Genomic DNA, 27204 nt, shown 5'->3' on the forward strand with positions numbered 1-27204 from the left:
TCAGGAGGGAAAGGCCCAAAGATTTTTGTTTGTTTGTTTGAGACTTTATTCACGTGATTTTTCAATAGGGACCTAAAACTAGAAAAGAGGTAGGGTTAGAGGAGTCCTCCTTCCACGCCCAACATAGGGGTCGCATCTAAAGTCTAAAGCAGGACTGCCCAACGTACGACCCGCGGGCCGGATGCGGCCCTTGACTCCATTTTTTATGGCCTGCGGTGTGTAAGTAAAAATACTTCATATCCGACCCGAACGCTTTTCTATAGCTGACTCGAGAAGCTACTTCTTATTATTTACTAGGCGTACCAGGCCGATCTTGCACGGGTTTTATTTTCGAATCATTTAGGGTAATTCGCCAAATGTTGAACGGCTAATTTCTTCGCCTATTGTTGAACGCACGTGCATTTTTTATGGGAGTTCAACAATAGGCGACAAAATTAGCCGTTTAACATTTGGCGGTATCCCCTAGTTGATTGCAGCGCCGCACTCTAGTTCGATTTCAGTAGGAGCTTGATGACTTTGTTCAGAACTCATGAAACCGTTGCATTTTGACAATTTCCTTACTTCCCTCGTTAAATTGATCAGATGAATTAATTCCAAATTATGTGACGAAAATGGAAGCAGAAAACCAATCCCCAGGCTGCATGATCCTGAATGGGTGAGTGGCTTGGCCTTTATAGTAGATGTCACCAAACATCTCAATGACTTGAACATAAATCTGCAAATCAGGGATCATCACGTCGAACTTTCATTATCCAACATGCAAACTATTGAATCAAAATTGAAACAATGTCCCACAATTGATGGTCGAAAACTGATACATTTCTTCAACCCTGTAGAAAACAGTCGAATCCTTCCAACAGAAATATTCAAGCCTATTCGCTAATTTTCGAGAATACAGTTCCTCAACATCGTTAAATGATGTGAATAATATATTTGGAAAGTTTCAAATGGAGATAATAGACTTCCAATGCAGCATGTATAATAAATATGTACCGAATATTTTGTGGCCCGCCAGCGAGTGTCCATTCTGAAATTCGGCCCGTGGCTTGAAAAGGTTGGGCAGGCCTGCTCTGAATCAAGACTAGGGTGGCAAAGGAATGTACCTATGGGGAAAAAATTGTCATCGAATTTTAACGACATTGCTCACAATTTTCATTTCTCCAAAATATGACCCCATACAAAATTTGAGCTCAATCGGACATGATTTCGGGGTGCTAAAAATTCATCAAAGTTTTGCAATTTTCATCCATGAAAATTTTCCCAAGGGGGGACCAAAGGGAAAGTCGAAAATCAAATTTTCGTTTTTGATGCCAAATAACTTAAAAATGCATGAAACGACGAGATCTGATGTTATTTAAAAAAAAATGAATCTATTTTTTCATCAAATTTTAACACCGGACGATACGCAATAGTTTTCGTAAACAAAAATATACCCCTAGGGGCGATTCAAATATGACGTCCACTACTTTTTGAGATTTCAGAACCCCTCTCCCCCCTCTGTCACGCTTTTTTGTATGCCTGGTATATGTACTGTCACAAAATCTTAAACCCCCTCCCCCCTTAAACCTGTGACATCTTAATTGAATGACCCCCTATGCAAAATTTGAGCTAAATCGGACATGATTTAGAGGTCCGTAAAATTATTCAAAACTTTATTAATTATTCAAAACTTTATTTAGACTCCAAATTCATGAAACATTGACAATTTTTTTTTTTGAAGAAAAACGACTGTTTTGGGACTTCAATATAATTTATTACGCGAAAACAATTTTTCATCGAATTTAAAAACCGGACGTTACGCAAACATGTCCTAAGCCCCAAAATATGCCCCTATGCAAAATTTGAGCTCCATTGGACATGATTTAGGGGTGCTCAGAATCTTCGATTTTCGACTTTTCATTTGCCCCCCCCCCCCTTGGGAAAATTTTCATGGGTAGAAATTTCAAAACTAAAACCCTAAATCATGTCCGATTGAGCTCAAATTTAGCATTGGGTCACATTTTGGGGTAATGAAACTTGCGAGCAATGTCGTTTTTTGAAATTCGAAAATGACATTTTCATTGGGTCTCTTGCATATCAAAAAATATTTTCTGGGTTACTGTGATGGTCCTTTCAAATAGCTTCCCAGGGATTTTCTCTTCCACATCTCGGTACTTTCATGAGCCGAAGGTCACTTCAATATCGACTCATGGAGATTTGACTGTATAAGTGTGTTCTTGATTTCAGCCTGACATATCCAGGGGGCCTTCTGGCTAATCATAAAAATGGTCACGATCCCGGAAAGGTTGGCATCCACTGGAAGAAGAATTCTGAGCCCCTTGAAGAGAGGCCTCCAAGCATGTCGAATGAAAGTTTCCAGGCCTCTTGAAAGGACACTTCCGAGCCTCTTGAAAGAAGGCTTCCGAGCCTCTCGAAAAGAGGCTTTCGGGCATTTGAAAGGAGGCTTGCGGGCCTCTTGAAATTAGGCTTCCGAGCCTCTTGAAAGAAGGCTCCAGGGCCTCTTGAAAGGAGGCTCCCGGGCCTCTTGAAAGGAGGCTCCCGGGCCTCTTGAAAGGAGGCTCCCGGGCCTCTTGAAAGGAGGCTCCCGGGCCTCTTGAAAGGAGGCTCCCGGGCCTCTTGAAAGGAGGCTCCCGGGCCTCTTGAAAGGAGGCTCCGGGCCTCTTGAAAGGAGGCTCCGGGCCTCTTGAAAGGAGGCTCCGGGCCTCTTGAAAGGAGGCTCCGGGCCTCTTGAAAGGAGGCTCCGGGCCTCTTGAAAGGAGGCTCCGGGCCTCTTGAAAGGAGGCTCCGGGCCTCTTGAAAGGAGGCTCCGGGCCTCTTGAAAGGAGGCTCCCGGGCCTCTTGAAAGGAGGCTCCCGGGCCTCTGGAAAGGAAGCTCCCGGGCCTCTTAAAGGAGGCTTCAGGCCTCTTGAAAGGAGGCTTGAGGCCTCTTAAAGGAGGCTTCAGGCCTCTTGAAGGAGGCTTCTGAGCCTCTTGAAAGGAGGGCTTGAGCCTCCTGAAAGGAGGCTTCCTGAGCCTCTTGAAGGAGGCTTCCAGGCCTCTTGAAGGAGGCCTGAGGCCTCTTGAAAGGAGGCTTGAGGCCTCTTGAAAGGAGGCTTCTGAGCCTCTTGAAGGAGGCTTCAGGCCTCTTGAAGGAGGCTTCCAGGCCTCTTGAAGGAGGCTTCAGGCCTCTTGAAATGTGGCTTCGAGGCCTCTTGAAAGGAGGCTTCTGAGGCCTCTTGAAAGAAGGCTGGAGCCTCTTGAAAGGTAGGCTTTCAGGCCTCTTGAAAGGATGCTTCCAGGCCTCTTGAAAGGAGGCTTCCGAGACTCTTGAAAAGAGGCTCCCGGGCCTTTTCGAAGGAGGCTCCCGGGCCTCTTGAAAGGAGGCTCCAGGCCTCTTGAAAGGAGGCCCTGAGCCTCTTGAAAGGAGGCTTGAGCCTCTTGAAAGGAGGCTTCTGAGCCTCTTGAAGGAGGCTTCCGAGCCTCTTGAAAGGAGGCTTCTGAGCCTCTTGAAAGGAGGCTTCTGGGCCTCTTGAAAGGAGGCTCTGAGCCTCTTGAAAGGAGGCCTGAGCCTCTTGAAAGGAGGCCTGAGCCTCTTGAAGGAGGCTTCTGATTCTCTTGAAAGGAGGCTTCTGGAGCCTCTTGAAGGAGGCTTCAGGCCTCTTGAAGGAGGCTTCCAGGCCTCTTGAAGGAGGCTTCCAGGCCTCTTGAAAGGAGGCTTCCAGGCCACTTGAAAGGAGGCTTCTGAGCCACTTGAAGGAGGCTTCCAGGCCACTTGAAAGGAGGCTTCAGGCCACTTGAAAGGAGGCTTCCGAGCTCTTGAAAGAACGCTTCCGAGCCTCTTGAAAGGAGGCATCTGAGGCCTCTCGAAAGGAGGCTTCTGAGCCTCTTGAAAGGAGGCTTCCAGCCACTTGAAAGGAGGCTTCTGAGCCACTTGAAGGAGGCTTGAGCCCCTTGAAAGGAGGCTGGAGCCCCTTGAAAGGAGGCTTGAGGCCTCTTGAAAGGAGGCCTGAGCCTCTTGAAGGAGGCTTCCAGGCCTCTTGAAGGAGGCTTCCGGGCCTCTTGGAAAGGAGGCTTCTGAGCCTCTTGAAAGGAGGCTCTGAGCCTCTTGAAAGGAGGCTTCTGAGCCTCTTGAAAGGAGGCTTCTGAGCCTCTTGAAGGAGGCTTGAGCCTCTTGAAAGGAGGCTTCTGAGCCTCTTGAAAGGAGGCTTCTGGAGCCTCTTGAAGGTGGCTTGGGCCTCTTGAAAGGAGGCTTCCGGGCCTCTTGAAAGGAGGCTGAGGCCTCTTGAAGGAGGCTTGGGCCTCTTGAAGGGAGGCTTCTGAGGCCTCTTGAAAGGAGGCTTCTGAGCCTCTTGAAAGGAGGCTCTGAGGCCTCTTGAAAGGAGGCTTCTGAGCCTCTTGAAAGGAGGCTCTGAGCCTCTTGAAAGGAGGCTTGGGCCTCTTGAAAGGAGGCTTGAGGGCCTCTTGAAAGGAGGCCTGAGCCTCTTGAAAGGAGGCTTCTGAGCCTCTTGAAAGGAGGCTTCTGAGCCTCTTGAAAGGAGGCTCTGAGCCTCTTGAAAGGAGGCTGGGGCCTCTTGAAGGAGGCTTCCAGGCCTCTTGAAGGAGGCTTCCGAGCCTCTTGAAAGGAGGCTGAGCCTCTTGAAAGGAGGCTCTGAGCCTCTTGAAAGGAGGCTTCCGAGCCTCTTGAAGGAGGCTTCCAGGCCTCTTGAAAGGAGGCTTCCAGGCCTCTTGAAAGGAGGCCTGAGCCTCTTGAAAGGAGGCTTCTGAGCCTCTTGAAAGGAGGCTTCTGAGCCTCTTGAAAGGAGGCTGAGCCTCTTGAAAGGAGGCTTGAGCCTCTTGAAAGGAGGTTGGGCCTCTTGAAAGGAGGCTTCCAGGCCTCTTGAAGGAGGCTTCCAGGCCTCTTGAAAGGAGGCTCTGGGCCTCTTGAAGGAGGCTGGGCCTCTTGAAAGGAGGCTTCTGAGCCTCTTGAAAGGAGGCTTCTGAGCCTCTTGAAAGGAGGCCTGAGCCTCTTGAAAGGAGGCTGGGCCTCTTGAAAGGAGGCTTCCAGGCCTCTTGAAAGGAGGCTGAGCCTCTTGAAGGAGGCTTCCAGGCCTCTTGAAGGAGGCTTGAGCCTCTTGAAAGGAGGCTTCCAGGCCTCTTGAAAGGAGGCTTCTGAGGCCTCTTGAAAGGAGGCTTCTGAGCCTCTTGAAAGGAGGCTGGGCCTCTTGAAGGAGGCTTCCGGGCCTCTTGAAGGAGGCTTCTGAGCCTCTTGAAAGGAGGCTTCCAGGCCTCTTGAAAGGAGGCTTCCAGGCCTCTTGAAGGAGGCTCTGAGCCTCTTGAAAGGAGGCTGGAGGCCTCTTGAAGGAGGCTTCTGAGCCTCTTGAAAGGAGGCCTGAGCCTCTTGAAAGGAGGCTCTGAGCCTCTTGAAAGGAGGCTTCTGAGCCTCTTGAAAGGAGGCTCTGAGCCTCTTGAAAGGAGGCTTCCAGGCCTCTTGAAGGAGGCTTCCGGGCCTCTTGAAAGGAGGCTTCCGAGCCTCTTGAAAGGAGGCTCTGAGCCTCTTGAAGGAGGCTTCTGAGCCTCTTGAAGGAGGCCTGAGCCTCTTGAAAGGAGGCTTCCGAGCCTCTTGAAAGGAGGCTTCCGAGCCTCTTGAAAGGAGGCTTCCGAGCCTCTTGAAAGGAGGCTTCCGAGCCTCTTGAAAGGAGGCTTCCGAACCTCTTGAAAGGAGGCTTCCGAGCATTTTGGAGAGAGACTTCCCTATTGAAATGAGGCTTTCGGGCCTCTTGAATGAGGTTTCCAGTTCTGTTGAAAGGAGGCATCCGGGCCTCTTGAAAGGAGGTGAAAGGAGGTTTCCGGGCCTTTTGAAGAAGGATTTCGGGCCTCTCAAATTGAGGCTTCCGGGTCTCTTGAAAGGAAGCTTCCGGGTTTTTTGAAAGGAAGTTTCCTGGCATATTGAAAGGAGGTTTCCTGGCCTATTGAAAGGAGGTTTCGGAGCCTCTTGAAAGGAGGCTTCCGGGCGCCTTGAAAAGAGGCTTCCAGGCCTCTTGAAGGAAGGCTTCCGGGCCTCTTGAAAGGAGGTTTCCGGGCCTTTAGAAAGGAGACTTCCGAGCATTTTGAAAAGAGGCTTCCCTTTTAAATTGAGGCTTCCCTTTTGAAATGAGGCTTTCGGGCCTCTTGAATGAGATTTCTAGATCTCTTGAAAGAAGGCTTCCGGGCCTTTTGAAGGAGGCTTTCGGTCCTCTTGAATTGAGGTTTCCGGGTTTCCTGAAAGGAGGTTTCCTGGTCAATTGAAAGGAGGTTTCCAAGCCTCTTGAAAGGAGGCTTCCGGGCGTCTTGAAAAGAGGCTTCCAGGCCTCCTGAAAGAAGGCTTCAGGGCCTTTTGAATGGATGTTTCCGTGCCTCTTGAAAGGAGGCTTCCGGGGCTCTTGAAAAGAAGCATCCGGGCCTCTTGAAAAGAAGCATCCGGGCCTCTTGAAAGGAGGCTTCCGAGCCTCTTGAAAGGAGGCTTCCGAGCCTCTTGAAAGGAGGCTTCCGAGCCTCTTGAAAGGAGGCTTCCGAGCCTCTTGAAAGGAGGCTTCCGAGCCTCTTGAAAGGAGGCTTCCGGGCCTCTTGAAAGGAGGCTTCCGGGCCTCTTGAAAGGAGGCTTCCGGGCCTCTTGAAAGGAGGCCTCCGAGCCTTTTGAAAGGTGGCTTCCGGGCCTCTTGAAATGAGGCAAAAATTGCTTCTCGAATGGCATAATTGTGAATCTAAAACGCACTGAATGCTCCAACTTCTAAAACGTTTAGTTGTGCATACTGCACAAAACCACAAACAGGCATACATGTGTTCACTTTGTTGTTTGATAAACGAGTGTTAATTCTACGAGCTTCCAACCAAATATTCGTTTTTGACGTGAAATTTTTGTTGTTTTGTGAATTTCGGGCAACTTAGTTGTACGAGAGAGGCAACAAATGGGATTTGTTTAGTCCATCGTTTAACTCACAATACATTACGCAGATTTTCTAACAGTCAAAGAAAAATTAGATTAATTTAGAAGGTTTTGAGACACCTTATACAAAACCACAATAGATTCGTAGATGCCAGTAGTTAGAACTATGGTTTTCGCAATTTTAATGGAATAAGTCGGTTAAGCTTGCAGCGATGAAAAATAAGCATAAAAATTAAATTTGTTTATTTAAATTCTGCATTTAATGTCATCCATTTCTATTATTGCGTTTGGAATCCAATTATTCCACTGATATCACATTTCGTTTCGTAGATATAAAATTGCACGAACAACACATAAGATTGTTTGATGCTGTTAATCATTCGCCGGAAGCTCATATTTTGTTTCCCCCTTTTCCCAGTCATCTCGCATCCGGTATGAAACCGGAATAAATCATCGTTAATGATTGGTCCACCACGGCTCTCATAAATAATTCATCACTAACGATCGCTATTTTTCGATTAATGGGAAATATGTCTCTCCCGATGTCACCACCACCAACTCCTCACCTTTCGCAGGGAAATTTCACCCCGTCACAGAGCGGAGCACGCTAGAAATGGCTGATAATTCTCCCGAAAGAATTGCGGGAAAGAATTTTCCATCATCTTTTTTTTTTGCTAGTCGTGCCAAGCAAGGAGCAAGCTTTCCGCTGTATGGCAACGATAATTTGGGTGATTATTTTAATTTTTGATGACGATGATAATGAAGGAAAAAGAATTCCAACTGGTGACCGACAAATTCTATATGCTTAGGATAATTACTTCTTTCGTTTAGGAATTCATGAGGGTCTATTCTAGGGTCTATAGGTTGAACTGGTGTGTAGAGCAGTTCTATAGAACAACAGTAAGCTGTTAATTAAAGCATCATTTTACCAAAACAATAATTCTTATTTGAAGAACTACGTTTTGCTTATTGTCTGGATCATAACCAGCTCATAACTCACTTATTTTATCAATTGAATTATTAAAATTCCCCGTAAACAGTAGGTCAAAAAATTACATTTTTAATGAAATCACTCACCTTTGACAGCGTTCAGCTGACTGCCGACCATTTGCTTAGCAATGAAAGCCGCCATCTTGGTTCGGTTGCTTTTGTAGTTGTTGTTTCAGTTGCAACGAAAACCTTAACACACTGTTGTTTCAAAAGAAACGAATAGTCTTCACAACACTGTACAACGTCACTCGCTGGATTTATGAATCTAAGTCGCGAATTTGTTACTTTGTCCCGGAACAAGTTACACACGCGCAAGTATTGTAAATCACCTGTTTTCGGAGTAGCTGTGTCGCGATAAACTGAGAAACACGGCTGGTAAACTGATGGGAGGAAAACACAGCTGACGAAAAGGAGCGACAGAGAGTGACGACACAAGAAGTAGCAGAAGGGGAAAAGTTCCTAAAATTTATGAACACAGCAGTTTTCTGTATTTCCTGTTCACTGGAAGAAAAAGGAGAAAAAAATGTGAGGAACTGGGTGAAAACGGGAAAGATTTGTATGGGGGATTATCAACGTAATTGGGGAGAAAACTGCAAAGAATGTGTATAGCAAGAAACAAGTTTCGCAAGTTTCGGTGATCGTTAGTTCTTGTTCGGGCGAATTGTTTTTCAATAGTGGCGCGGGAAAATAAATTCGCGAGGCAAAAGTTTGTTGGAGTTCTGCTTCTGGTCCAGCCCGAGCGGTTGCTTGCTTCCTCTGGTCGATCGAATTGGGTAGCGGTGGAGCAAAAATCCGGAGTAAAGAAGTCTGAAATAGGAATAGAAAAGAAGTTTGGTGAAAAACTTAATTTTTATTTAATGTAAGGAAAAATGATGAAGCATCCTAATGGCCAAAAAATAATTCGGCAAAGTTTGAATGTGAGGAGAATATACAGCATTATTGTTATCAATTTCATCAAAGTATTGAAATGTAGAGATAACATTATCTGTTCGTCATTTTTTTTTTCACTGAATTCTCTTTGTGTGTAGAGTTAATTGAATTTGTAATGCATTGATGAGCAAAAAGCGCATCGGAAAATTTCCAGGATTTTAGAACTCAGGGTGAGATTATTTCTATAATAAAAAGAATCAACATGGAAAACAACCAACTCCCGAATCTGGTGTACACGTACGCATGCAACTGCTCTCAGATCGAAATGCTGACGTTCTGCTAAACATCCCGGATTGATCCGCTCCGATCTTCCGAACACTGAATCGCTAATCAGATTACCACGGTAATCGATAAAAGTTTTGCATAAATTACATTTGAACACGTCACCTTCGACATCATGGTCCGCCCATCGACCCAACCATCGAGCACACACACTGGTGGTCGACTGACTGACGTTGTAATGCTCCGTGTTGTGGTCGCACGTATACCCGTGCGGTGGGATAAATTTAAAATTCAATTAAACTTTACAGCATCCAAACATGGGTCATCAGCATAGTATCGCATCGTGACAGCCAGCAAACGGGTGGTAGTTGTTCGACCACGACGGCCTGGACCACGCTGACGGAAGGATGTTGAGTTTGAAACGACAACGTTTCCATCGTCAGCCAGTGGTGGTCGCCGCACAAATTGTTGCACAATTGCACAACCACACTGAATCAAGGAAAACCCCTAAATTATGACTTCACTTGTTATGCCCTGTTTTGGGTGGTTGAATGTGCAATTGTTGAACCCTAAACATGCATGTATTTATGGCGCTGGGGCTGGTGGTTGTTATGCTGGGTGCTATCCCGTATAGATTAAAATAATTTATGTTTGCACATTCATGTGTTCTGGGATGATGGGAGAGGGTTTGAGAAAACGGTCCTCTAGGAGATTTCGTTACGTAATGCTCCACTACCGCACCGAACTCGTAGAGTAGACGAAACCAGGCCATAAATAGGGCAAACACAGACCTACGTATGCGGAATAATATGTAGTTTTCCAGAGCTGTCGGTTACGAGTCAAGAACTTTGGATCGCTTTCCGGCAAACTGAACCAACCAGACGACGAGTGAACGGCTACCGATTCACAACAGTGTTTGCGAAAGTACATGAGCCAACAGCAGCAAGGGCCACAAACTCAGAACTTTACAACGAAACTGCGTAGCGGCAGCTGCAACTGAAGTGGCCGTTTTTCTTCGTTTTGTTGAAACAAGAAGTTGGTGATACGTGACACGTACTACAAATGAGGGATGATTTATTGGGCGTACACCAGTGTGATCGATAGGTGGTGTTGCTATGCGGTTTAGATAACAGGCGATATATGTTGCCAAGAAGGATGGTTCTGTTCTACTCGATTTGCATCCCAGTGGTTCTATTGGTGATTGAAGTTGGATGAAGCAATTTTATGAGAGATAGGACAACATGTATACGCGTCGTATCAATGGATGGATCAATCATTCCAAGCGCTATTTTCGGAAACGGTTTATGTTCGAAAATAAGTTCTTTCTCCCTTGTTTACGAGGCTATTTTTTGCATACCCTGTACTGGTACTTTGATCAAAGTTTTGGTCAAAGATAAACGGTTATAAAATAGGGTGACGCTTTCGCATACCTATCGTACATTTACATTGGTTGAATAAATATTATCACATTGATTTTACGTGACCAATGACCATTCAAAGATATAAAACACCTACTACGCCACATTTTTCAAGAAGGACCAGTACATCGTTCAGCAATCTTTTGAAAAAAATCAATCCTGATGAGAACAGATTCCAAATTCTTTGAAAATGGACACAGGGAATACTATAGGGAATAATAGCTCAAATCTTAGCCTATTATACCGTAACTAAGCACAATTATCGTTATAAATCTTGATCAGGGAATCAATATTTGAGCAACGCCAAACAGTATACCCTACCACATACTAGGCTGACACTACAATTCGCAGTTGGCCTGGAGAGGGATCGTTAGCCATAAGTGCGATAGGCATAAATACGATTCTCGAGCTAGATGACCACGCTTGAGACAATTGTGGTATAGGAATTCTGCGCGCAAAAAAGACACCCTCAATATCTAAGAACCCACCCAAGCATGATTGCTTTTGAGCAAATACTTTCTCGATGTCATAGACAACCTTGTAAAGAAGAGTCACGATGGATTTTTCAGATTGGTTAACATTAAGAGGCATGTTTGCCAAACAGTCATCACGAATGTGATGATCGATAATACGTTCTAAGAATTTCAGAAGAAATTAAGTTAGACTGATGTGTCTAAAACCCTTTGTTTCTTCATACGAAGCGCGTCCTCCTATTGGAATAAACTTTACAGTGACATGCCGCCAGGATATGGGAAAATACCCAGTGGCAATACTGCATTCTAAAAGTTTTTTTCAAAACATGTTTGATATGCTCAAAACCCCTCTGAAGAAGAACGGGATAGATCCCATCTTCCCCTGGAGATTTGTAATGAGCAAAACTGTTAAGTGCCTACTGAATCGATTCAGTAGTGATTCTACGAGCTTGAGCCCAAGACATGAAAAGACATCAGGAAGATCCACATCCAGGAAAAAAATAAGTGGACTAACGGTTCTTCATCAAAAGAAGTATAGTCGCCATTTGGCTTGCAAATTCCGCCAACATGGAAATATGGGGAATGACGGCTTTGGCAGGTTTTGATCTATTATTGGCAAAGTTTTTTTTTATGACTGACTAGGCTCAAATTTGGCCTGAACGTTCTTTGCATATCAAAGAATATTGTGGCCAAATTTCATAAAATTTGGTCGACAAAAACCCCCCTGCCGATAATAGAACAAAATCTGCCAAAGCCGTATTTCTCCCTACTTGGATATCGCAAGAATTTTATTTAATCGACTGACTTCATTCAAATTGGAAAAATTTTCACAAAGATATTTCCAGTCAGACCGCTCAGCAGATCGTACAGCCTTCTTGTTAGCTTTCCGAGCCAACTGGGGGTACCTTCACTGGTATCAGAAATACATAATGGCGGCATATGGTGGCGTATTGTCTTGAACTTTAAAAAATCATGAAAAAATCCTTGATTTCTAATCTTAACACATTTGTGATACAATTGCACATAATGAACTTGTTGAATAATTCACAGTGTTTGATTCTAAAAGGTACTACCGTCCGACGGTGCTCTTTTTTGTACTTTGAGAATTCCTTCTAACAGAATAACAAAGTGGAGCACAACGTGGCTTTGCCAACACAATTAAGCAACACAACACATTTTGGCACATAGATGATGGTTGAAATCCGATTAGTTGGTTAAAGCCGATCAAGCCGTGTAGCCTAACTGTCTACACCCAACCAGAGATTGTAACATTTTATCGCAATATTGCATTAGTTTCGCGTACAGATTGCAATAGTTTGCGACAAATGCATTGATTGCTTTAAGTAGCATTAGGTCCCCGGTCACGGGAAAATAAGAACTGGTTATGTGTTTGTGTCTGCGTTATACTTCGACATCCTGAGCTGCTTTACAAAAAAAAAACGGCCAAAGACGGGTATTGAACCTGGACCCTCCATACTTAGCACATCTCGGTGTCAGTCGAGACCATATACCAGATGTGAAAAAATGTGACCAAAAGCTATCATAATCCACGTTTTATGCTATGTGAATTTGAGAATCATTATATAAGTGGAAGGGTTACAGGGATAGCAATGAGTGATACAAGTGGAGTTAGCACTATGCCAATTTGTGTCCTTTTCCAACGTGTCCTTGCAACGAAAGCATTTTTCCAATAAAATAGATGGGGAACGCTTTCGAATGTATATCCAAGTTAAGCTTAGTTCCTCCACTATTGGATCATTCACCCTATTTGTCGACTCGGAGTGAGGTTAAGTAAATAGTAACCGTCAATATAAAAAAACTTGTACAGGTAACACATTTTTTTGTAATTTGAGTACTTTGTAGTATCCCGACTAGAAGGTCATATCAAAATTATATCATCCTATGTTATTATGTTATACAAAATTTTTATAACAAAATTTGTTAGAAACATGGTGCAGGATGTTGTTAAAATATCTAAATTTCTATCAAAAACTACACTACTGGAAACAAAAAACTATCTAATTTTGTTACAATTTTATCATAAAAATAACATATTTTGTTAGAAATTTATAACAGAATCAGATACAAAACATATTGTTTCTGTGCAGTTGGACTTTTTACAGGTCGTGATATGTCTCCAGATTGTGATCAAGAATCATATTTTTTTTTCGCCTGAACAAGAATATTTTTCGAGAACATGAAATTAACAACATTACAAATAAGGCAACATTTTCAAATTATATCAGCGTTGTGATATCTATAATCTATGGCTGGGAGACTTTGCTACATCTATTTTAATTGCCTACTGTTGGGCAATTCGGTGAAAAGCATTTTTCAAATCATATTATGATATAATCCTGTTACAACATTTGAAAGATAAAGGCTACTGAGAACAAAATTGTATCGAAATAAGTTATAAATATCACAATATGGTCAAATTGTGTTAATTTTATGTTATGCTGTTCTAGTCGGGATGATATTTGTTCAAATACGTTTAGAAATTCCGCGGAATTCCGTTAAATTTCGTTAAAAGCTAGTTTCTGATGGCGAAATTTATGTAAATTTACGAAACGAAACGAAATCAAGAAATCAGATTTTGCCATGCTGCCATGCGGAATTTCGTTTCGAACCACCTGAAACGAAATTTTTCGAAATACCGCATATGCTTACTTAACAGTAAACTTTTTGGTCCAAGTAGGGTTTGATATTTAAATGCAAAGTTTCTGGTATCATATGCTTGCGTGTTGACAATAGAAGGATCGTGATACCGTTCGCGAAGGTGGACGTCAAAAAATGTTCGTTCACACGAATTTTACCCAGCGCTTTCTGTTTATTTCGGCTGGTTTTGGCTCTAAGATCCTAGTGCGAGTGCTTTTTACGGTGAATCGCGTTTCTGGTGGTGTTTTCTTTATTTTTTTCGGTTGCGGTTCGCGTGGAAAAAGTGATGTTTTAGCATTCGGTCAGCTCTGCGTGTGTGTGATTTGTTGGCTATCCTGGTTCAGGTACGAAGATTTTTAAGTCATTGGTGTTTGAAGTTTGAAAATTCGATTCTGAGGGCGAATCTGTTGATCGAACAAGGGAAGTGAAGGTTCGATTGGTTGCGTGGAGCGTCATCCGATGTTCCATACCAGCGGAAGTTTGTTAAGTATTATTTTCATATTTTCATATTATTTCTTGTTTTCTTCTTGCGTATTTCTTTTGTCTTTGTTATTTTCCTTTTTATGTTAATTTCTCGTTAAATATTCTGATTCGAGAGGAGTTGATATTTTTTTGTTTAATTTCAAATTTCAAAAATTGTTTCATTGTTACATTGCATATCCTCTCATTCAAACAATAGGGGAGACTGGGTAGACTTGATCCCCTTTTCTGATTTCCAATGTATCACAACAAAAAATAAATAAACATACGCGATTTCTACACAGACTCTCTAAGAAATATAGTATTTATCTTTACTGATGTATGACAGTCCTTAAATTATTGTTGTTACTGATACACAATCGATTTTTTGGAGTGCTGTCAGAAATCGACTTTTAAAGTATTCGGGGGCACGGTATACAGAAAACAAGGTAGGCTCGTTAGAAAAATGACACTTCGAATGTGACGCATATTTTATCGCCACATGTTGGAGTACAAAAGTAAGCATGCTGCGACCGTATAGCATCGTCTCGGTCCAGCTTGTGCGAAGATAGCAGTGACGTCACATGTTTACATTCAAACTGAATGTTTACATACGTGATGAGCCTGCCTTGTTTTTTGTATGCCGTGTTCGGGGGAAATTGATCCCTCTCCAAAAACTTGCTTTGATAAAATTAGAAAGGTGCCCTCAGATTTTTTAAATATTTTTCCTTAAAAATACGCAGAATTATCGAATTGCTGTGCGTTTACATGAACGATTTTTGTTATTGAATTCGACAGAACATGCAATTTTAAAATTTGGGGAGACTTGATCCCGTTTCTATGATATCTACGCAATAAATTATTTTTCCTGCCAACTCTTCATCAAATCCGTCAAATCTACAAAAAATTAGAAGCCTAAGAACAGATTTATATTTTTTTGAATTTTTTCGCCAAATTTTTGTATGGGTGACTAACGGGGGATCAAGTGTCCCCATATTGAGGCAATAACTTCAAATCCAAATATCCAAAAACTTTGATGGAATGTTGACATTTTCATCAGTACAGATCAAAAATCATATTTATGGCTTGTTGCTGTGAAAAAACGAAAGACTTTGGTCATTGTTATAAAAAGTTGTTCAAATTTTGCGTGGCCAATAAAAAAATCTTTAGGAAGGTCAAAACATACAAACCGCCCTGCAGAATAAATAAGGTTGTCAATCCAAAAAATAACTCACCACATAAAGGTCATTTGTCTAGAGGATCTATACTAAAAAATACGCTAGAACAAAACTACTTTAGTTCTCGATAAAACAGGGGGTGATCAAGTCTCCCCGGGGATCAAGTCTACCCACCTTCCCCTAACGATGGCGTTGATGTTTTAAGCCAAATGAACAATCGCTCACTTTGAGTGATTGATTGTTTATTCTCACCATGGATAATCAATTCAACACGTATTCCATAAGATCTGATAAGAAAATGCTAATACTGTTGTATATAAAAATATCTCAACTAATTGGTAAAATAGAAGTTGCCTAGATCGCATCGCTTTCCACCCAACTAACACAAATTCCTTCCCGTGGTAATTGTGGAGATGCAGAGGTATTCTCGGTCTCTAGTAGCAACAATAACCACACACTAACCTTCCTTTCCTTTCTCAACTGACTGTAAGGACTTGGTCGGCGCCGTTATTGTTCAAAAATCGAGAGCTGCTGGAACGTGCACTTCGAGAATAGATGATAAATCCCAACCACCATTCACTTGGAAATGTAATTCGCACCAGCTCCGATCAATCACGGAGTAGCAACCATTATTATGTACAGTCAGTCTAAGCTAAGCTCATATGCTTGCGTGTTGACAATAATTGTATCATAGTGACTGTGCTTAAACTGCAAATCGCAATGAATAAAGTAAGATCAGCGCAATATAAATCGAATGGATCCCGTCTCAAGGTGCGTATTAAACTATTTACAGTGGTGGTCCAGTGAATTGGCCTGCTTTCATACATTCGGTCTAATAATAGCTGTACGAATTTTAATATTTTTAAACGAAATCAATCCACGAGGAACGGATTTTGATTCAGAAGGTGTTGAATTTGTTCATTATTTTAAAATGTTTTCCGTAGTTTTTAATGCGTGGACCAAATAAAAAATAGAGGCCCTTGTGCACCTTTATCAACGACGAATATTTGTCGTATTTTAGAAGATTACATGGCCTAACATGGCCTTACATTCAATTGATATTTTTGACAGGAAGCAACTTTTCCTGAATTTTGTGGGCCGTGCAAAACTGCAATGGTGTTCACTTCTGCTTAAAAATAGCTACTCTTGCTAAACATCGTTTGAAAAAGCTTTTATTTGATTTAAATTAACGAAGTGCAGCACGCATTTCAGTCAAAGCGATGGCATTTCCGACACACTTCATACTAGTTCCCGGACTTAGGAAAAATTGACGCAATCTCTCACTCTCATTCTCTCTCGGGACGGTAGAAATGCGACGTAAACAAAACTATGCACACTTTACGCCAACATGATGCCAGATAATTTTCCTTAAGAAAATTATTTTGAGCTTTTTAGTGGAATGTATTCACTTGTCATAAGACAATCCCATTCGATTCCACCTCTTAAATGTACCTTGACAGATAAGTATTTCGACCTTACTGTTGAGGTCGAAATACGTATCTGTCAAGGTACATTTAAGTGGTAGAATTAAGTGGGATTGTACAAACTCGTCTCATGACAAGTATATTTTTTCCACTTTTTGAAATCGAGAGAATTATAAATAACATGATAGCGTAAACGTATAAGACAGTTTTTCTATTAATAGCCTATTCAGATTACGCCATTTATCATATTAAAAAAGTGAATATTTGGAAATTGGACATCAAGTTACTCTTAATTAGCATTAGCATTAGCATTAGCATTGAGCAATTCGCACAAATTCGTAGGTGGTACAAGCCAAGACTATTGTATGAGAGTAGCATCACTTTCATCCGTTACCACAGATATTGATTTGGGACTAACCACTATCTCTTAGATGGAAGCAATGCACTTTCCAATAGTCGAGATCTATCCTGGCCACGTCCTTGCGAATGCTGAGGAAGGGGAAGGATAGTTTGTTGGACACCTACTTAAGGGGCCCCATACACGCTCCGACATGTTGTACAACTTTGACTCCGCCCCCAGCAAATTTGGTTCGGTCGGAGTAAAGTCGGACCGTCTGTGGGCAAGTTGTACTCTCCAACAGTCGTACAACTTACCCACAGACGGTCCGACTTTACTCCGACCCAGCCAAATTTCCTGGGGGAGGAGTCAAAGTTGTACAATATGTCGGAGCGTGTATGGGGCCCCTAAGAGAGATGTAGAGAACTCTACGACCTCTCATAGATGCCACGGGAGGTTTTGGGTTTGTTTGGAAGGTTATAACAGTAGGAATCGTTTTGGTAGAACGTGAAACACAGAAAGAACAAAGATAGAAATACAAAGAAGGAAAGGGACAAGCCTGGAGTTGAACCCACGACCTCCTGCTTATAAGGCAGAAGCGGTAGCCACTAGACCACCGAGCTCGTCATCAAGTTACTCTTAATTAATTACAAATTTGGAAGCCAATAAATCATTTGTCATTACTTTAGTACAGTCATGCATAGAGTTCTAATTGTTTGGGCCTAATTCTTACATATTGAAGTCACGAAAAGTTTGTCAGAATATTGATATAATTCAACACATCAGTAATCAATTTCACAAAATACTGCGAAATGGACACTTTGATTTGTATTATTGTATTGTATTACACTTTATTTGGTGTTATTTGGAAATTAAACACAGTACAGTACATGTTCATTTGGTACATTTTTATACAAAATACGAAAAAAAAACAAAATACAAAATATAAATATTTAAATGTTTGTTGTTTTAATTTTAAAGCCCAATAGATAAATTATTCATAAATTGTTTACATCAAATTCTTTTAATGAGGTGGACGGATTTTCCCCTCCATAATATCAAAGTTCGGGAATAAAGCCATTTTTTTCAGAAACGAAAACCAATGCCCAATTAATTCTAAAGATTTTAATTTGTATCCCAGACGATTTCTGAGGATTCCAAAATATCAATCGTATTTGATCTTACGATCATTTTTTTTAAATTTTATGGATAGCTTTTGTTTTTTAAATTCTCTTGCCAAAATCGCCAAAAAGGATCAGCAAATAATTTCAAAAATGTCAACAGTTCTGTCGAAACACAAAAACTCTTGAAGTTTTAGTAGAGGCTTGAGAATAAATTTTAAACTATGTATAAAGATCCCAATTGGTTGAACGAGGATTTCTAAAACGCAAGGTCTGCGAAGTTCGGATTCGCTGCAAGAGGTTTGGAAGGCTCCATCTAATTGTCTCAGAAGCCTCTTTTCAAGCAGCTCGTAAGCCTTCTTTCAATAGGCTCGTAAGTCTCTTTTAAAAAAGGATTGAAAGCCTCCTTTCAAGAGACCTGGAATTCTTTTTTTTTTCAAAAGGCTTGGAAGTATCCTTTCAGAATGCACAGAAGCCTCCTTTAAAATGCCTCATTTCAAGAGGCTCGGAATCCTACCTTCAAGAGGCTCTGCAATGCCTCCAAAACTTATCAAAGGTTTGTAGGAAGCTTGATGTATGAACTTAATTTGAATTGAAATGTTTCACGGAATAATAAAAATATTAGACAACTTTATCAGACAACATGTATAGCCGGTATCAGAACGTCGACTCCAGGGGCACGTTCTCCTCAATTTGGGAGATTTGTGCCACAGCCTTTTTCATCACACACCTGACGGAAAAGGAAGTGAACCAAGAGCAAAGGAATATGGATGGGAAAAAACGGCCAACTCAAGGTCGAAGTTAGTAATCGCATGTAGAACTCAAATTGAGGAACTGAATTCAGTTAATACTTTACACCTTATATGGGTACCTTTTCATAGCTGGAAATGAATTGGCTTATGAGTTGGCTCTCAATGGAGCATCACATGACTTTATTGGTCTTGAGTCAGCTATTACAATATTTTAGTATTGAGTGAAGCTGTGATACTGAGCACAGATGGCATTGGATTCATGGCATCAAACAAAATTGTTTCAAAATATTTGGTAAACACCTACTTAGTGAAATTGACTTCAGAAACCTGAAACTTTAGAGTATTCTGTTGTTCATAACTCGTTGTTGTAAGGAGCTATGAGCTTTTGTACGTTTGTACGTTGTATGCCCTTTTCCAAGGGTCCCTTTCCCAAACTTCTCAGCTTCAGAAATTTGAATTCTCCGCTGCTGAAACTCAAGCAAGTCATGTAAGGGGTTCGGCTTTTTCGTCGACGAGTTTTCCTTCTATCTTCATCGTGTACTCGGGTCGAGACGAAAGCTTAGATATTCGATCGACTAACAGATCTTTGTACTCGACCAATTGATTGACGAAATGATTCTAGAGATATTGGCCACCCTGAAGGCAGTTCTGCAGTCCTTGGGGTAGCTTCCGGAAGCACAAAAATCGACAAGTTTTAAAACACCACAAACTATGGCAATATGGATACCAAACTTCAGTATTATGCAAGACAAGTGGAATTATGACAACCGATTATGATTGAGGGATATTTATCACCCTGGAGGCGGTACCCAGGCCCTTAATGGAGCCTCCGTAGGCATCAAAATCTGAGGTCGTAATTCTTCGTCTTCTGCAAAATGCTGAAGTTTGATACTCATATTGCCATAGTTTGTGGTTATTTTGAATCGTAGCGAAAAAGGAGGACGTTTGGTTAAAAAGAAGGACATAATAAACATCGATCGATTTTTGCTTTTTAATATGATTAAAAATATTATATTTGTTGGAGTTTTGCACACTAATGTTTATTGGAAGAAGTTTTTCTAAGAACCAGCTAGTAAACCAGCAAACAAGAGATCGTATAACAATGCGAATAAGTGCACAAAGTGGAAGCCATATGCGTACACTTTGCATGAACTCAAATAAAGGCATGTGCCTATATCGCCTCCACCTTACACTTATTCGCTAGCACATGTAACTTTGTTTAAACTGGGAGATACGACTACTTTTTTTTTCTTCTTCTACTTTATTAACATTACATCTCCAGATCAAATATTCCCAACTGTCATTATAGTCTATATCACTATCCAGTTATAAACTCTTTCTGATGGTAAAATTTTAGCTCCAACTAATTTTAAAATCAGGTGATCGCATACAATTCTGAAATTTTATCAATAGATAATTGACTGAACATTAGGTTCTATAAGGACCGAACACGAGATGCTTAGTAGACCAGTGAATTTTTTTTCTTGAATGCCATTAAAAATCACAATTTAAGGCATGTAAACGAGAATGATATTGATATTGTTAACTGTATCTCCAAGTTCTAAACTGAAGAAAATGAAAACTGGGTGTTTACTCGTAGAAAATTTTGAGACGCATTTGCATTTTTCCTAATCCATTTTTCCCAATTCCGATTCTTCTGTTATCTTCGACATCTGTGTTACTGTAACTCAAGCATTTAATTTCCGATATTAACATTGATTTTATTCAAAAGCTTAAAGGAAAATATTTCATTTTAGAAAGGAAAATACCAAACTATGTGCAACGATTAATTTGCGAATAGTTCTATGTAGCATTGTTGTTTATTAAACTATAATTACTACAGAAACAAGTTTTGAATTCAACCTTTTTTTTTTGCAAATATCCTAAAAGGAGGACATTTTAGCGCAAAAGGAGGACATCTGATTTTTAATGAAAAAGGAGGATATGTCCTCCTTTAGAATACCATATGGTCACCCTAATTGTTCGCGATAGCGAATGAAACGCCACCCTATTTGCAACGCTTTGCATTTCAACCCTGTGTGATGGCACGAATAAGCAAGTTCGCTTTTAATTCCCTTTCCTTTTCCCATCCCATCCTAAAAATCATCCACGCATACAATAACCCCGAGTCGGCTGCGGATGTGCGGTCACCAAAACCTACCGACACACTTTTTTTTTGATACGATGCCGATGAAACGAAGCCGCTGATTGGCGGACCAATCATAGGATTTTTTTTGTTTTTGCCCAGTTTTTTCACTACGTTTGAAAGTATAAAAGAAGTGTACCATCCTGTTCCTTTGCCATTAAGTTTTTGTAATCTATACAGTGAAGAATAAAAGAGTTAACAGTAAGCGTGGTGGAGTTATCACTCAAAGAAGCTGAGCCCTGGGATTGCAGTAACCCACTGCCCGTCTGGTCGCTGCATGGATTCTGCTGATTGAGATTTTCTGCCGTTCCCGTTCCTGCTTGGGTCCAGCTGCCAGTTGCCGCTTCCGAATGCCATGATTTCTCGCTACCTTCAACACTAAGAGTTAATTTTCCGGCAATAGTTCTTTTTAGGACTTGCCATTCGGAAGGTAGACGATTGAAGTGCAGAGATAGTTCAGCGTGCTGTTGCCTTTGAGTAGTTATGTTTGGAGTTTCTGAGCTGTGTGGCATGGCTGTGGTTGACATCGGTCGGCGTGCTGCTCCGGCAATTGTGTGAGAATTAAGCGTTGGCGTGTGAAGCCAACACTAATTATAGTGGATTGTGTTTGTTATATTCCCTGAATCAGAATCAAACATCATTTAGGCACTTGTTGCAGGAATAGCCAATAGCAGGTTTCTTTCGAAGTGGCCCTTCGAAAATCGTCCCAAAAAGGCTAAAATCAATATTTTCACTCGCCATGGAAAATCGATTGATCGAGATCGAGAAAAAACAAGAGCTGTTTCTAATAAAACAAGCCTCTCAATGACAGCTGGTTACTGTAGTATAAACGAAATAAAAATAGGGTCGTATCTAACTGTTGTACTCTATTTTTATTTGCTTCTTGGAATTCCGTTTGAATTTGTGTTCGACGCTTCTTGGTATTGAAGATAAGAAAACACTAAATCCTGAATAAACATCATCCGGAACACAAAGGAAAGCCATTCTCCTTCTCACAATTTTTATATCCATAGCAGTCATAACTAATGGCAGTATAAAACAAAAACGAAGCTCAGATGCATGGTCGTAGATATTTTATTAAAGTGCTCCGTTGCAAGACGGTCTTTATTCCTATTTTCGACAAAATTTGTGCATATTGTTATGGGTACCCATCGTATCCTCCCGGTTGTTTTTTACGAGCAAAGTGGCAGACGAAAGCCACCCAGTGCAGTGCAGCCTCAAATATACATGAGCCTCACCGAAGGTATCTCTATGTTGCCGGAGCACTTTTGAACAAATCGAGGAGGGGATAGAACCTGAATGAAACATGCACATCCGAGCTGGCCAAACGACCGACCTACGAGCGAACGAGCCAGCCGGACGAACGGACAGACTCCGAGAATGAATGCAAATATAATATCCTGTTTCTGGATGGATGCCAAAAATGGCGAGCGTCGACAGTGCACACGTCTGTATGTAGGCTGCCGCCAACAACGAAAGTAGACCAGCAGACGACAACACTGAGGACGACTATAAGGGCTTCCAAACTGGATCGTGTATTTATAAATGAAAATCGATATTTTAGGCGAAGGCTTCAAAGCAGAAACAGAGTTGCATTATTGATCTATTTTTCGACATCTATACTTAGTGCGTCGTACGAATCTTTTTCTATAGTTTTATTTTCTCGTTTTGTGTCTTCTTGTAATCTTGTCTTCCTGTCTATTTATCTTGTATTATTTTCTCCTTGTATTCTTTTCTTTTTGTATTCTTTTCTTCTTATCTTTATGTCTTCTTTTCATTTTGAGCTACACTAATGTTTGGGTACTATCCATTCCACAGTTTTTTTTTTATTCTACATTACTTGCTTAGAACGGGTCATGCTTCCAAAAGATATATCCTTTCGAAATTGCTTGTATGATCTTTAAAACCACGCGATTGCTCTTGACAGCGGTGATTCACATGCAGTGCTGTCATGGTGGTTACTCCAAGTTACTCACTGAGTAACCAGCTCTCGGGACCAAACAAAAATTTTTTTTTGCTTACTTTTCACCGAAACGAAAAATAATTTTCTTCTGAAAAAATTTTCCGCTCTCTAAGATCGCTTTTACTGCTCCTACCATTCTGAAATCGTTCCCCCTTCCCCATTATCCATGTATCCTATTCGGGATTCCCGGTCCCCTAGAACGTATTATTCGAACTTTTTGCACCCCCGTAGATTTTGAAATATGTCCTCTGCAGGATCTCCGCCCTCTTATACGAATCCCTCTAACTAATTTGCGCCTTCTTAGATTAAAAAAAAGTCCTCTACGGGATCTAGAACGTATTATTTGAACTTTTTTGCGCCCCCGTAGAATTTATTTATTTAAATATCTTCGCCCTCCTATACGTATTCCTTTTTCTGCACCCCCGTAGATTTCAAAATATGTCCTCTACGGGATTTCCGCTCCCCAAAAACGTATTATGTACTCAAACTGTTAGCGCCCCTGTAGATTTAGAAATATGTCCTCGGCAGGATCTCCGCCCTCCCATACGTGATCCTCTAACTTTTTTTGCGCCCCTGCAGATTTAAAAATATGTCCTCCACGGGATTTCCGCTCTCCTAGAACGTATTATTCGAACTTTTTTTCGCCCCCGTGGATTTAGAAATATGTCCTCTGCAGGATCTCCGCCCTCCTATACGTATTGCTCTAATTGTTTTGCGCCCCCTTAGATTTCAGAATATGTCCTCTACGGGATTTCTGCTCCCTTAAAACGTATTATTCGAACTGTTTGCGCCCCCGTAGATTTAGGAAAATTGTCCGCTTCGAGATTTTTACCCCCTAGAACGTATTATTCGAACTTTTTTACGCCCCCGTGCATTTAGAAATATGTCCTCTGCAGGATCTCCGCCCTCCTATACGAATCATTCTATTTTGCGCACCCGTACATTTTGAAATATTTCCTCTACATGATCTCCGCCCTCCTATACGTGTTTCTCTAACTGTTTTTGCGGCCCTTAGAAATCAAAATATGTTCTCTACGGAATTTCCGCTCCCCTAGAACGTATCATTCAAACTTTTTTGCGCCCCCGTGGATTTAGAAATATGTACTCTGAAGGATCTCCGCCCTCTTATATGTATTCCTCTAACTTTTTGTGCGCCCCTGTAGATTGAAAACAAATCCTCTTCAGGGTTTCCGCCTTCATAGAAAATATCATTCAAACTTTTTGCGCCCCCGTGGATTTAGAAATATGTCCTCTGCAGGATCTCCGCCCTCCTATACGTATTCCTCTAATTTATTTGCGCCCCCTAAGATTTCAAAATATGTCATCTACGGGATTTCCGCTCCCCTAGAACGTAATTTTCGAACCTTTCAAGCCCTCATAGAATTATAAATATGTCCTCCGAACTCCTATACGTATTCCTCTAACTTTTTTTGCGCAACTGTTGATCTAAAAAAAAATCCACTTCCGATTTCCGTATTGTCCGAACTTTTTTGCGCCCCCGTAGATTTAGAAATATGTCCTCTGCAGGATCTCCACACTCCTATAAGTGTTCCTCTAACTTTTTTTGAGCCCCAGTAGAAATAAAAAAAATTGTCTGCTTCGGGATTTCCGCCCCCGAGAACGTATTATTCAAACTTTTTTGCGCCCCCGTGCATTTAGAAATATGTCCTCTGCAGGATCTCCGCCCTCCTATACGAATCATTCTATTTTGCGCACCCGTACATTTTGAAATACTTCCTCTACATGATCTCCGCCCTCCTATACGTGTTTCTCTAACTTTTTTGCGGCCCTTAGAAATCAAAATATGTTCTCTACGGAATTTCCGCTCCCCTAGAACGTATCATTCAAACTTTTTTGCGCCCCCGTGGATTTAGAAATATGTACTCTGAAGGATCTCCGCCCTCTTATATGTATTCCTCTAACTTTTTTTGCGCCCCTGTAGATTGAAAACAAATCCTCTTCAGGATTCCCAGACAACCAGAATGCATGCATAATAGAATTGTTTTTCTGTTCTGCGATGCATATGTGCACAAATTTCATCGCTTACCAGTCGCGAAAACACTTTTTACGTACAAAAGTGGAGGCGATATATGTGTATTTCTTATCCGACGTTGCACGGAAGTGTATGCGATGTGCACGATTTTTATGCGAGTTTGTTCGTTATGCATTGCGATGTAGTTTGTGATAACAAACTCTGTTTGACAGATAATCCGATTTCATGTGAGTTTGATTGCAGGAATATGCGATGTCAACAAATGAAGCTGGAATAAACTCGTAAAATAGCCTACTGTGCGGGAAAATTTATTAATAAACTGATGAGCTTTGCACAACAATGCGATTCTGATGAAACTTGGATCGGTAAACGATTTTGATCGTGCATTCTTATGCGATGTGTGGTTGTCTGGGGTTTCCGCCTTCATAGAAGGTATCATTCAAACTTTTTGCGCCCCCGTGGATTTAGAAATATGTCCTCTGAACGATCTCCGCCCTCCTATACGTGTTCCTTTAACTTTTTTTGCGCCCCTGTAGATTAAAAAAAATGTCCGCTTCGGGATTCCCGCTCGATAAAACGTATTATTCGAACATTATTTTTGCGCCCCCGTAGAATTAGAAATATGTCCTCTACATGATCTCTGCCCTCCTATATGCATTCCTCTTACTTTTTTGCGCCCTGTAGATTTAAAAAAAAATGTCTGCTTCGGGAACGTATTATGCTGCCCCCTAGAACGTAATATTCAAACTTTTTTGCGCCCCCGTAGATTTCAAAATATGTCCTCTACGGGATTTCCGCTTCCCTTAAACGTATTATTCGAACTGTTTGCGTCCCAGTAGATTTAGAAATATGTCCTCTGAACGATCTTCGCCCTCCTATACGTGTTCCTTTAACTTTTTTTGCGCCCCTGTAGATTAAAAAAAAAAAGTCCGCTTCGGGATTTCCGCTCCATAAAACGTATTATTCGAACATTATTGCGCCCTCATTAATTTAGAAATATGCCCCCTGCTGGATCTCCGCCCTTCTATATGTATTCATTTTACTTTTTTGCGCCCTGTAGATTTTAAGAAAATTTTCCGCTTCGGGATTTCCGCCCCCTAGAACGTATTATTCAAACTTTTTTGCGCCCCCGTGGATTTAGAAATATGTCCTCTGTATGATCTCCGCCCTCCTATATGTATTCATCTAACTTTTTTTGCGCCCTGAAGATTTAAAAAAAATGTCCTCTGCGGGACTTCCGCTCCCCTAAAACGTATTATCCAAACTTTTTTGCGCCCCCGTGGATTTAGAAATATGTCCTCTGCAGGATCTCCGCCCTCCTATACGTATTCCTCTAATTTATTTGCGCCCCCTAAGATTTCAAAATATGTCCTTTACGGGATTTCCGCTCCCCTAGAACGTATTATTCAAACTTTTTTGCGACCCCGTGATTTAGAAATATGTCCTCTGTATGACCTCCGCCCTCCTATATGTATTCATCTAACTTTTTTTGCGCCCTGTAGATTTAAAAAAAATTTTCCGCTTCGGGATTTCCGCCCCTAGAACGTCTTCTTCAAACTTTTTTGCGCCCCCGTGGATTTAGAAATATGTCCTCTGTATGATCTCCGCCCTCCTATATGTATTCATCTAACTTTTTTTGCGCCCTGTAGATTTAAAAAAAATGTCCTCTGCGGGACTTCCGCTCCCCTAAAACGTATTATCCAAACTTTTTTGCGCCCCCGTGGATTTAGAAATATGTCCTCTGCAGGATCTCCGCCCTCCTATACGTATTCCTCTAATTTATTTGCGCCCCCTAAGATTTCAAAATATGTCCTTTACGGGATTTCCGCTCCCCTAGAACGTATTATTCAAACTTTTTTGCGCCCCCGTGGATTTAGAAATATGTCCTCTGTATGATCTCCGCCCTCCTATATGTATTCCTTTTACTTTTTTGCGCCCTGTAGATTTTAAGAAAATTTTCCGCTTCGGGATTTCCGCCCCCTAGAACGTATTATTCAAACTTTTTTGCGCCCCCGTGGATTTAGAAATATGTCCTCTGTATGATCTCCGCCCTCCTATATGTATTCATCTAACTTTTTTTGCGCCCTGTAGATTTAAAAAAATGTCCTCTGCGGGACTTCCGCTCCCCTAAAACGTATTATTTATTGATTGATTTTCATTGGCTTTTATCGGTGAGATCGAACTACCTAAGCTCAAAGTGGAAGGGAGCATGTTTGTAAAGCACGATGAAGCACAGAATTGAAAGTTATCGCAAGCGAGC

At 41.5% G+C, this 27204-nt stretch overlaps 1 protein-coding gene across 15 annotated transcripts in view; it reads right to left on the minus strand.

Annotated features, from left to right (window-relative positions):
* LOC134204977 (complexin) overlaps positions 1–27204 on the minus strand; it is a 1044191-nt gene that overhangs the window by 631115 nt on the left and 385872 nt on the right. For 10 of the 15 annotated variants that reach the window (XM_062679818.1, XM_062679815.1, XM_062679814.1 and 7 more), the window contains exon 2: positions 7958–8371. In XM_062679818.1, the coding sequence (XP_062535802.1) occupies positions 7958–8012 (55 nt within the window). In that variant the 5' untranslated portion in view covers positions 8013–8371. The remainder of the gene's footprint in view (positions 1–7957; positions 8372–27204) is intronic. The other 5 variants (XM_062679824.1, XM_062679820.1, XM_062679821.1 and 2 more) reach the window with 2 other exon arrangements.

This window comes from Armigeres subalbatus, chromosome 1, assembly GCF_024139115.2.
Source record: "Armigeres subalbatus isolate Guangzhou_Male chromosome 1, GZ_Asu_2, whole genome shotgun sequence".
NCBI lineage: Eukaryota > Metazoa > Arthropoda > Insecta > Diptera > Culicidae > Armigeres > Armigeres subalbatus.